Source organism: Pipistrellus hanaki (genome assembly GCF_964339955.1).
Source record: "Pipistrellus hanaki genome assembly, chromosome: 9".
NCBI classification, from domain to species: domain Eukaryota; kingdom Metazoa; phylum Chordata; class Mammalia; order Chiroptera; family Vespertilionidae; genus Pipistrellus; species Pipistrellus hanaki.
This window is the reverse complement of record NC_140511.1, coordinates 18,060,544-18,073,651: the sequence shown is the minus strand read 5'-3', so window position 1 is coordinate 18,073,651 and position 13,108 is coordinate 18,060,544. Positions and strand designations below refer to the sequence as shown.

The window sequence follows — 13,108 nt, the reverse complement described above, 5'->3', positions numbered from 1 at the left end:
ATCTTTAGATCTTTAGACTTCTTTGTTTATATAAACTTATGGCAATTAGTACATGCTATTTTCTCTGTAGTTGGTCATATTATTTTTTTATGTATGTTTCTTGAAGGTAGAGCTTATGACACATTCATCTACATTTCCTTAATTATTGGTTCCCATTCCCCCCCCCCCCACCTTTTACATTTGTAGGCATACAGAAATATTTGATTAAATACCAACAATTAAAGTACCAAGCCTAGTGGCTTGGTATCAAGTGCTATTTAAAATAAAATAAAGGTAGAGAATGTGGAACTTGAGATGAAACTTAGAGAAGTAAGGTAATATTTGGAATAAAAGGAAGAAAAGAATCTTAAGTAGCACACGTGTAGGTAGATATTTGAGTTGCTAAAATAGGTATTCGTGAAAGTGAGATCATCCTGAGGAACAGTTAGTGAATGTGTATAAGGAAAAGATTTATTTACAGGGCAGGGCTAAATTATGATAGCCACAGGCTCTATTGTTGACATCTAAGGACCATGTAAGCATTGTCTTTCATCGTCCCAAATACAGATCTTGGAACTTTTTTGACCAATACCATTGAGATAGGTTGGGGTTGTGAGCAAGTATTGGGCTATTAATATTCAGTTGAAACCCTAATAATCTGATATAAGATTCAGACTTGAAACCTTCACCACCAATTTTCTAATCAGTTTTACTATTTCTAGAGGAATCAAGATATAAATATATAGCCACCCGCCACTGCCCCTGACCACTTCTCTGTTGTCTGGTGCATTCCAGTGGTGAGCTAAAACTAAACCCCAGCTTAGGAAACAGAGTTATTCTTCATGTGGATGACTCTGTGCCGAAAGCATGGGAACAACAAGGAAATGGCTGAAAGAAGAAGAAAAAACAAATATAATAGGATATCTTGCTGTAAAGTCTTACGCTTGCTTATGATATTCACCTTGACTAAATGCCATCACTACTTTAATATTCAAATTCATTTTTTACTGGTTTTCTTTTTTTTTTACAGAGAGGAAGGGAGAGGGGGAGAGAGTTAGAAACATTGATTGGAGAGAAACATCAATCAGCTGCCTCCGGCACACCTCCTACTGGGGATGTGCCTGCAACCAAGGTACATGCCCTTGACCAGAATCGAACCTGGGACCTTTAAGTCCGCAGGCCGATGCTCTATCCACCTACCCAAACCATTTAGGGCAACTTTTTCTTACTTTATTCCTAAATTAATTTCATAAAAAGAAAAGGCAATTGTAAGGAAGGGGGATTATAATTTTATAGAGAGTTTCAAATTGGTAATCATTTTGGTGTCTTACGTTCATTCATGAGACAGATCTTATTTTATTAAATTTTGTTGTTGTTTGTTAGGATCTGCCATCATAATTGCTTCTCCAGTCCAGCCTGTACTCCAAGGAATGGTAGGAATGATACCTGTATCTGTGGTTGGTCAGAATGCAAATACATTTTCTGCTCCTCCTCAGCAGGTAAGATTTATGAACAAAAAGTGGTGTGTTGGTGTTTTTTCAAACATAGTTTATAACTAATGGCTTCTTTTTTAGGTCCTTCATATGCCTTTGGCAGCACCTGTATGCAGTAGAAGTATCCCTCAATTCCCTGTGCCTCCAAAGTCTCAGAAAACTCAGGGGCTAAGAAATAAGCCTTGTACAGGTACATTTTTAAGTTCATTAATGTCAGCTTTATGTTTATATATTCATTTGTTTGCAACAATACCACAGTATTTTCTTTTTGAGTACTTATACATTCCTAACAGGTAATCATCCAATCTTTGCTTAAAATTTTTACAATTTAAACAAAAAGATAAATGGAACAAACTGGAATTTAAAAGAGAATACATATTTATAGGAACTTGTATGTGGTGAAGGTAACAAAGGAAGTCAGAACAGGATGGATTGTTTAATAAATGAAATTTATTGGCTATTATATATATTACAGGAAAAAACTGGAACCCTTCCTTATATCTTATACAAAGGTGAAACCCAAGATGATTAAAGACCTAAAAGTGAAAAGCAAAAAAATTAAGCATAAAAGAAAATGTAAGAGAATATCTTAATGATGTTGGGATAAATGAATTTTTTAAAATGGAAAAATATGTAATTTATAAATGGAAAAGTGTGATGGTGCTGATTACAAAATTATAACTTTTTCAACAAAAAATACCATTTACAAAGTAACAACCAGACTTTCATCTGGGGCCATGATGAATATTGCACCTAGTTCTTAGACTTCTTTACCTAAAATTTTCTTTCTTTCTTTCTTTTTAATATATTTTATTGATTTTTTACGGAGAGGAAGGGAGAGGGATAAAAAGCTAAAAACATCAATGAGAGAAATATCGACCAGCTGCCTCCTGCACACCCTCTACTGAGGATGTGCCTGCAACCAAGGTACATGCCCATCACCGGAATCGAACCTGGGACCCTTGAGTCCTCAGGCTGACGTTCTATTCATTGAGCCAAACCGGTTTCGGCTGTACATAAAACTTCCCCATCTTTATGATAACAATATGCCCATGTAGATAACCTGCCAAACAACCTAACCCTCAGAATTCTGAATTTTTCCATGCTTAAGTCTTCAATCATCCTCTCCCATAGCTTCATCTTTAATTTTTCACTAATTTTTAAAGACCAATAACTTCTCTCATTTCCATATATCCACTGATTCTCTTTTCCACTAATGATAACTCCTAGTGTTTGAATCCTCACCTTTTACCTGAACACTCAGTTCCATTCTAGTTTTTCTTCTTCACTATTCAGATTAGACCCTACCACATCAATCATTTTTCTCAGTACAATTAAAAACCTTCATATCTACATTTTTCTACCATACCTACTTGGTACCCCCAGCCCTGGATCTAACCAAGTTCACATCGGGGCTTCTGAGCTTTGCTTTAGAAGTGGCACTGGGCCCCTTAATGCCATTTATTATCCTTACTTATCAGTAAACTCCATTTTAATATGTATTTGTTCTACTTCCAAAATCATTTTTCCTTCCTTTCTTAGAGGGATAATTTTCTCCTTTATAAGGTTAATACAATCTACTTATGCTCTAGATTATATCTATATATAAAAGCCTAATATGCAAAATGTCCCTACGGGAGTTTGACCTACTGGGAGTTCAGCTGCTCGCTATGACGTGTGCTGACCACCAGGGGGTGGCACGGAACAAAATAAGGCCCCAGCCAGCAGCCAGGGTTGGGGGGGATCCCAGCCGGCAGCCGCTAGGGACCCTACCCATGCACAGATTTCATGCACTGGACCTCTAGTCTTCTGTGTCTCTTCAACTTTTCTTTTTGGGCTCCTTCCCTCTCTGGCTTTAAAGTTCCTTAGGTTTGTCCAATCTGCCCACCCTTTATCATCAGTTTCTCTTACCTCTCAGTGTTGTTTTTTTTATCCATGTTATTGTCTTTTCTCAGATTGCCACTCAAACTATTTAAAATGAGGTCACCAGTGACCTAATATTGGTATATATATTGGACATTTTCTATTCTTCACTTCCAACTATTGATGGCTTATGGAAACACCACTATACAATGCTCTTCCCTCTCTAACCTTCTTTAACTGAAGACTTTCACACTCTGCCTGTCCAGGTCTCACCTTTTCCTCAAAGACCACCTCTGCCTACTTTTCCTCCCTTGGTTAATATCACCATTGATTGTTCCTTTATTCTCCATATCTATGTAATTCCCTTTACTGACTCTTAAGACCCTCATTGTCTCTTACCTGGAATATTTAGAGCCATTTATAATAATGAAAGTGTAATATCCAAATCAACGGAATGGCTAAACAGTGGAAAGACCGTCTGGATGAAGCCAGGGCTGCAAGAGCCAAGGCAAAATTTCATGCATCAGGCCTCTAGTCTAATTATATCTAGAATTCCTATTTCTAGTTATAAAGTTATAAATTACTATTTCTTCTTTAGTTCATTTTCTGCATGAGTGACTCTAAAACATAAATCTATTCATGAATATTTCCTATTTAAAAGCTCATAAGGTTTCTCTGTGAAACCTTTTGCATAATACATAAGGTCCTTGCCTGGCCAGTGTTGGCTCAGTTGGTTGGGTGCCCTCCTGTACCCCTAAAGGTTCCTGGTTCGATTTAAGGTCAGGGCACATAACGTGTGTTCCACTTCTGATCAGGGTACCGATTGATGATTTTTTTCTCATTGAGATCTATCTCTCTCCCTTCCTCTCTCCCTTTCTATTCCCATCTCTCTCTCTCTCAAATCAATAAAAACATTTAAAAAAATTTTTTTAAATACATAAGGCCCTTCATGGTCTCTCATCTCTGCTTTTCCTTCTAACTTCATGCCTTGCTGCTCTCTCACATAAACTCCATGATAATCAAATATGGTTATTAAACCTACATGTACTGTAGGTGACAGGCTTACAAACATGACAATTATATGGGTACATTTTTAAAATAAGCAAAACATACTCCTTTCTTTAACTGTCTTTCTAGATCTACGTAGTACTCTTTTTTTTTTTTTTTTTCTTTTTTTTTTCATTCTCATCCTAGGATATTTTTTCATTGATTTTTAGAGAGAGTGGAAAAGAGAGGAAAAGACAGAGAGAAATATCGATGTGAGAGAAACACATCAATGGGTTGCCTTCTGCATGAACCCCAACCAGGGCCCAGGCCAGGGAGAAGCTTGCAACCAAGGTATATGCCCTTTACAGGAATCAAACCCAGGACTTTTCAGTCAGCAGGCCAACAATCTATCCACTGAGCCAAAAGCTAGAGTTAAGTAGTACTATTAAGTGAACATTGTAATTCATAAATCCAAAAACAGATTCATAATACTTGCTTGAAGTTGAAGTAAGGCATTATTGTTTGCTCTAAAATAAATGAGCGACCATATTATATATATTACAAACCTGCTTTTATACTTAATATGTGAAAGTTTTCATTTGTACATTAACTTTCATTTAAATTTTTGTCTCATTATGTGTGACACAGTGTGATCTGTTACATTTTCTTTCAGAGGAATATACTTTTTCTCTCAGGAATGTTTTTCTTTTCTAATTAACTCATTTATAATTCCAGGAAAGCAGGTAAATAATTTGGTGGATTCATCAAGTCATTTAGTTGGATGTCATGCACAAAGGTGAGCATAAAAGTAGTTTCTATCAGATTACTTGAATGCACAGATATAAAAGGTGAGAGGTTTCTTTATAAATTGCTAACGGTAACTTTTTTCTTTTTTTTAAGAATTGAAGTTTCTGAGAAGAATATGACAACAGATCATGGAAAAAAACTCGAAGAAGTCACAGTTCCCTTCTCAGTAGAGAATATAGTTCCAACTAGCAAACCACTGGAAAGCCATAGGCGTGTGCTCTGCTTTGATAGCACTGCTCCCGTGGCAGATACACAGGGGACAAACCATAAGATGGTGTCCCAGAGCAAAGAAAGGAATGATATTTCATTTTCTAATCTTGGCTCACCCATGATGTCCTCTACCTTAAAACCTTCTTCTAATAATGCTCTCAAAAGGGAGAGAGAGAAACTTCCTGTGCCTAAGATTTTATCTAAATCAGAAACTGCCATTGGCAGACATACCATAAAAGAAGCTCAGTCAGAAAAGAAAGTTTCATCAACAGAAACTGGACTTGAGTCTTTCCATAAAGCAACAGCTAATAAGGAGAATGAATTATGCAGTGATGTGGAAAAACAGAAAAATCCAGAAATTTTAAAACTATCTAATGGGCAGCAAAATGGAGGTTTACGAAATGAGAAGACTATATCCTCACTGCAAGAACTAACCAAAAAACAAGGCACATCCTCAAACAGTAAAAATGTCATTTCCATAGGTGCAGCTGTGAAGGATCTAAAACAGGAACAAACCAAATCTGCCAGTTCTTTGATTAACCCACTAAACAAACATACCACAGAAATGTTACAGGATGCTCAGCGTCATAGCCCAGTAAACAGGCTCGTAGACAGTGCTCATTTATCTGTGCCCCGGACACCTGGCTCAGGGGCAGGGGAAAAACATAAAGAAGAACCTACCGATGGTATCAAGATCCCCTCTAGCAGGCGTCTCGTTGAAGACGGTAGCACACCCAAAATAATGGTCCCTCCTGTCACCCCTGACCTGCCGGCCTGCAGCCCTGCCAGTGAAGCAGGGAGTGAAAACAGTGTGAACATGGCTGCACACACATTGATGATTCTCTCCAGAGCAGCCATCTCTAGGACTACTTCAGCAACTCCTCTAAAGGACAATACACAACAATTTAGAACATCTGCAAGAAACACCACAAAAAAGCGGAAAATTGAGGAATTAGATGAGCGTGAGCGAAACTCCCGTACTTCTAATAAAAATCTTTCAAATTCGTCAGTACCAATGAAAAAGAAGAGAATCAAGGCAAGTTTGAAAGTCTTAATTTCAAAATTATACCTTTGCCCTTTGTTCAGTGCTCAGATTAGAGAGCTCATCATCTTTTACCATAGCTACTTTACTGTACATTGCTCAAAACAGCTTTGAGTGTAATTGACAAAACACATTGTTACAGGATAGCAGTGTCTCTCAGCTAGTATGATACTCATAAGTTGTCTAGGTGAAACATAGCATTTCAGAACAATTGCTAAGGCATCTATACTCGTAAAAGGGTAATATGCTCATTAGACTGGACATCTTCTGGACAAAGCCACGGTGGCGGGGGCCAAGGCAGAGGTTGTTAGGGGCAATCAGGCCGGCAAGGGAGGGCAGTTTGGGATGATCAGGCTGGCAGGCAGAGGTGGTTATGAGGCGATTATGCAGGCAACCAGGTGAGCTGTTAGGAGCCAGCAGTCCTGGATTGCGAGAGAAAATTCCAACTGCCTGCAGCTGGACATCCACCAAGGGGTCCCAGATTGGAAAGGATGCAGGCCGAGCTGAGGGGAAACACACACACACACACACACACACACACACACTGATGCACCAGGCCTCTAGTCCTACTAATAAAAGAGTAATATGCAAATTGACCATCACTCCAACATAAGATGGATGCCGCAAGATGGCCAGCAGGGGAGGGTAGTTGGGAGGGCCCAGGCCTGCAAAGAAGGGCAGTTATGGACAATCAGGCCAGTAGGGGAGGGCAGTTGGGGGCAATCAAGCCTTCAGGGGAGAGTAGTTAGGGGCAAGCAGGCTGGCAGGGGAGCAGTTAGGTATCTATCAGGCCGGCAGGGGAGTAGTTATGGGCAATCAGAAAGGCAGATAGGCAAGCAGTTGGGAGCCAGCAGTCCTGAATTGTGAGAGGGATCCCAGATTCGAGAGGGTGCAGGCTGGGCTGAGGGACACACACCCCCATGCACGAATTTCGTGCACCGGGCCTCTAGTTTGTTTATAAGCATCTTCCTTAGGAAAAAGAGTTTTTTGTTTGTATCATGGTATGATGAATTTTTGAGGGGTGGGGATTGATGTAAGGTATGAAAAATTGGTAAACTACTGTTGTGTGTGGAATTACCAAGTAAAAACTACTGAATTCCTACATCTTCATCTTTTTCTTTTTTTCCCCCATGTCCTGTCATGTTTTCATGGGCTCTTATAGATGTTAATATGTGGAGCAGTGTAAAAACTAAACTTACCTGTTTTTTCCTTAACTATGGAAAGAAAGGCAGTGCAGGGATGAAACTCATTTTTTTCTTTTTTTCATATATTTTTTGTTATTGATAGTTTTACTGATAGTTCCCATTTTTGCCTCCCCTTCTTCCTCCAAGCCCCTACTCACCCCTTCAGGTCTTCATTTCCTTATTACTCATGTCCATGGGCTATGCATATCCTATATAATAATCCTATATAATAAAGAGGTGATATGCAAATTAACTGTCACTCCAACACACAAGATGGCCAGCAGGAGAGGGCAGTTGAAAGGGACCAGGCTGGCAAGGGAGGGCAGTTAAGGGTGACTGGGCCAGCAGAGGAGGGCAGTTAAGGGCAATCGGGTTGGCAGGGGAGAGCAGTTAGGGGCGACCAGGCTGGCAAGGGAGGGAAGTTAGTGGTGACTGGGCCAGCAGGGAAGGGCAGTTGGGGGCAACCAGGCCTGCAGGGGAAGACAATTAGGTGCAACCAAAATAGGAGGGGAGGGCAGTTAGGGGTGACAGGGCCAGCAGGAGAGGACAATTAGGTGCGAGCAGATCAGCAGAGGAGGGTAGTTAGGGGCGGTCCGGCCAGCAAGGGAGTAGTTAGGAGTCATTCAGGCTGGAAGGGGAGTGGTTAAGGGGTGATCAGGCTGGCAGAGCAGTTGGGGCAGTCGGATAGGCAGGCAGGCGAGTGGATGGGAGCCAGCAGTCTTGGATTGTGAGAGGGATGTCCGACTGCCCATGTAAGCCCAATCCCAGTGGGACAGGGCAGTCGGACATCCCTTATGGGGTCCCAGTTGGAGAGGGTGCAGGCTGAGCTGAGGAACTCACAAACATACCCCCATGCATGAATTTTGTGTACCAGGCCCCTAATAAGTATAAGTTCTTTGGTTTCTGATCTGTTTACCCATTCAGTAAGTGGATTGAATAGAAAGAAAGTTGTTTAAAATGTATCAGGGAAAGAGTCTAGGGTTTGCTGCCTTCAAACCTAGGTTTGAATCATGCATCTCCTTTTCGTTGCTTTTGCGATATGATTAAGTCCATAGCTCCCTGAGTCTCAGGTGCATCACTAACCAAAGGTTATACCACATTACCTTACCTAAATGTAGTGTTTGTAAAGTGCCTGGTATATATTAAATGTTTAGAATTTGAGAAGTACCTCATAGTGTTAAAATCTAAGTCAACCTTCCTAAGGTCTATGATTTGGCAATAATGATCACCTTATGTTGTATCATATTTCATTCAGCAATTACACTCTGGATTTGTATAATGTCTTTTGCCCTAATGTTGGAGAACCATTGGAATATTTTATTATTCTCATCCCAGGATATTTTTTCATTCATTCATAGAGAGACTGGAAGAGAGAGGAAAAGACAGATTTTATTATATCTGGCTCTACTTCTCTGTAAAACTAAAATTCTAAATTGAAAAAATTTGTCAAAATTTTTAGTATATGGAAGAACTCGATAAAATGTTCTTAGTGATTTAAGAAAGTTCTGGGGCTTTGAGTTCAATATGTTAACTTAGGTTTATTTTTCTTTTTTCTGTTTACTTTTTTATTTGTTTTATTTATTTTATTTTTTTATTTTTTTTTGACAGAAAAAGAAGCTGCCCAGTTCATTTCCAGCTGGAATGGATGTGGACAAATTTTTGTTATCCTTGCATTATGATGAGTAAACATGCTGAACATATAAGAACAATAGCTGTTTAAAACTCGTATCCCTTAAACTGTGAGTGTAGGGAATGAGATATTGACAAAATTTAAAAGCTTGACCTGCACTTTCATTATACTGAAATTTCACTTTATATCTAAATCATGCTGTTTCTGAAGCAGCTTCCTAGCTTGTAAATAGATTTACCTGTTATATTTTTATTTTGGGCTGGGGCTGGGGGGAGGAGGGGTGCAGATATGTAAGTAAAGCCATTCTGCAAATCTGTATAGCTTTGACAATTGCATATTGTAAATATTGTGTAAACATTGTTGAAATAGAGGTTAAGTCAACCCAATGTTCTTAACACTGTGTTTTTTTACTTCTTATGATACCTAATTCTGAGGCTTTTATTTATCTGGAATAGTTTCTCACTGTTGGGGGAGGGAAGATAATGTTTTTCCTTAAAAATTGCCTTCAGTAACTGTCCAATGAGACATATAAAGACATAGCCACTAAATAGTACAAAAGTGATAACCACCTCCAATGGTAGTAAAGCAAACAGAAACTAACAGTTTGGAGGTTTTTCTACAGTGAAGACTTTATCACCCCTTCTTATAATTGCAGTAAAGATTATATTCCTGGAATTTATACTTCCTCTGGTTGTTCTGGTCTCTTTGTTTTAAAGAGAGAATTTTTTTAAACCACATAAGTGTTCTGATTTTTTGTTTATAACTTTCTAAATGTTTTACAGAACTTTAAGTGTTTAGACTATTGAGCCATAAAAGGTTTGGTTGAGATTTCTTGGGATGTATATACTTTTCCCCTAAATACTGGGGATTTAAAGAATTGCACTAATTCTTAGAACTCCTTATGTAGTAGTGACCAACGCACACTTAATTTAAATCTTGTATCCTATTTTAAAGCTTATGTGGAGGATTATCTTCTGATATCCTTTTAGAAAGCCATGCTCATCATAAGGTGTAAGAAGAGAAATCATAGTTTTATATTTTAACGTAGATTCTCCTAAAATGGGCTGTTAAGTAACTATATCTATACTCAGATATAGTGCATTGTCTTTGTGCTCCTTAAAAATGTTATAAAGAGTTACTTTCAAAAGGAGAATGAGAGGTGCCTTCTCTGTATTAGACTTTCACACTTCAGTAAGTTGATGGATTGATTTAAAAATTTAAATGAGAATAGAAATTACAATTAGCACCTGACCAATTGTGCCTAGACATTAAAGTGTGTTCTCTTAAGTGCTTTCTGTTTGGTTAAATACCAGTATATTAAGCTTTTTTTTTTTTTTTTTTTTTTTTTTTTTTTACAGATATATGTACATTTACAGAGTCATTTTCCTCAACTTTTTTTTTTTTTTTTAATACTGGGCCTTTAAAAACTTAAATCTATTCTACTCTGAACAACATTTCTCCATGTGGATATCACATCTTTATTGCTGAATCTTACTGCAGAAATTTATGTTGTAAAGTTTTCTGATGTGGCAATAGTCTATTCCTAAGGAACTAAATATCATACAGTTGATATTTGTTTAACTCAACTTGGTACTGTAATACAGTTAGGTTTGAATAAATATTTTCATTAACTTAAAGTTTGAATTCTTTCATATTGGCAGTCATTCTTATTTAACTATCTTGGTTACGTTCCTTTGGAAGTCAATTCTTGCATGCTTTTTCAGAAGTTTACATAATGCTGAGAATTACAGATTTTCTTTTCATTCAATTAATATGTATTTATATGTGCTAAGCACTAAAAATTCATGTACAAATAAAATAATTTCACTTTGTTCAAGATTCTTAGTTCACTAGCCAGCAGCCACTAGAAATGTCCAGAGGCAGCTTGTATTTAGAGCTTTCATTTATGTTCAAGATCAAAAACGTAATCCCTATTTTACCTTCAAAGTCCAAGCATGCTGGACTAAATAATAGTATTGTTATGTGGTAACCTGTTTTTAACAAATTCCAGTGATGACATTTTAGGATTAAAGTTTACCACAAAAAAACGTGTAGCTAGTTTTACAACTACATGTAAAAATACACTCTTAATTTTGGACATTACTTAGTGGTTGATGTCAGTGTATGCTAAATCTGAAAAATCTTATATTTAAAATTTGTGATTATTTTAACCCTGGATATAGTTGGAACCCTTTAGTATGTTGAAATTGTACATGAGAAAAGCATCCATTAGCATTTATCCAAAGAGATGTTAGGACTATTAGGGAGACCTGTATTTAATTTTGATTGGAGTAATTTCAAAGGCACATCCTAATAAAGAGGGAATGTGCAAATTGACCACATCATCACAAAGTTGGTAGTGCCCAGTTCTCTCAGCCCCACCGGTGTCCCCCAGTCCTTTCAACCCCATGGCAGGGGGAAGAGGGTTGGCAGGCGGGTGGTGCAACTGGACCTGCCCTCAGCCACCCAGGGCCACACGAGTCTTGCGCTGCTAGCAGTGGCAGCAGCAGACGTGTGATGGGGATGTCACCTTCCCCTGATTGCCAGGTCGCCTCCTGCCCCTGAAGACTCCCAGACTGTGAGAGGGGCAGGCTGGGCCGAGGGCCCCCCTCCAGTGCATGAATTTTCATGCACTGGGCCTCTAGTTACTATATATTCTGCAGTGATCCATTTCTCAAGCTACTATCTTTCAGCCTCAGGTCCGGCTTCTTGAAATTACATTATTTATTAAAAAGTAGTGAACATACTTGTACCAGTAAATAAATATTTGTTTTGGTTATCAGTTACTTCCATAGGAGACATTTTAGATAGTGGAATTACCAAATCAAAATGAATGCAGTTTATAGGATCTCAAAACATTTTGCCAAACTCTTCCAGAAAATTAATTTATATTTCTACTATCAAATTGTCATTTCCTCCATAGGATGCTTATGAAGTATATTCAGCTGTACCATCACTGGTTTCTAAATCCTAAATATCCGATTTATGAAACCCAGCTAGCCATAAAGGTATAAAATCAAATTTTGGCCTGTAGTAAGTTTATATACATACACTATATACTATGTCATAAAAGTTTTCTGTGATACTGATTAAATCATGGTTTTGTATTCATTGTGGCTTCTTATTTTTTAAGTACTCACCCCTTTTATGCCTCCTGATTAACTTTAAAATCACCTGTATTATTTCAATTAAATTCTATTGGAATATTCATTTCAGTACCTATAATACCTGGTACTGAAAGAAAATGGTAATGACAATATGGTATCCGATATAATAAAAGGCTAATATGCAAATCAGCCAAGCAGTGCGACGACCAGTCACTGTGATGCGTACTGACCACCAGGGGCAGATGCTCAACGCAGGAGATGGTCAGTACGCTCCCATAGAGGGAGCACTGCTCAGCCAGAAGTTGGTCTTATGGCTGGTGAGCGCAGCAGTGGTGGTAGCAGCACTAAGGATGTCCAACTGCTGGCTTATGGGAAGCGGGCCTAAGCCATCAGTTGGACATCCCCCAAGGGCTTCCCAGACTGCAAGAGGGCATGAATTTAATGCACCAGGCCTCTAGTATCTAATAGCTTTAAAGTTATTTATATTCTCATAAATGTCTTACTTAACTGGATATTTTATTTGTTGCTATTTTTTGGGACTTCTTTATTACATTGTTTTAACTCGTTATTGCTTTTTTAGTTAATGTAAAATTTTTATGGAAGCATATCACAGAACAAGTGCACCAACTAGTAAGTTCAAACAGTTCAGTGAATTTTCTAAAAGTGTACACATCCACTTGACCACCAGGATAGGTATGGAACATTTCCAGTACCCTGGAGTCCCCTCACACTTCCTTCACATAACTGTTAGCCTCAGGGGTAACTTTTCCTGACTTCCAGCACCATAGTTTCAGCTTTTTTTTCTT

General features: G+C 38.3%; 1 protein-coding gene across 2 annotated transcripts in view; it reads left to right on the top strand.

The window, feature by feature from the left end:
• Window positions 1–11,920, top strand: part of NPAT (nuclear protein, coactivator of histone transcription) — a 57,978-nt gene extending 46,058 nt beyond the window's left edge. For both annotated transcript variants that reach the window (XM_084895137.1, XM_084895138.1), the window contains 5 exons: window positions 1,363–1,478; window positions 1,554–1,662; window positions 5,058–5,118; window positions 5,223–6,375; window positions 9,174–11,920. In XM_084895137.1, the coding sequence (XP_084751263.1) occupies window positions 1,363–1,478; window positions 1,554–1,662; window positions 5,058–5,118; window positions 5,223–6,375; window positions 9,174–9,251 (1,517 nt within the window). In that variant the 3' untranslated portion in view covers window positions 9,252–11,920. The remainder of the gene's footprint in view (window positions 1–1,362; window positions 1,479–1,553; window positions 1,663–5,057; window positions 5,119–5,222; window positions 6,376–9,173) is intronic.
• Window positions 11,921–13,108: the final 1,188 nt, after the last annotated feature.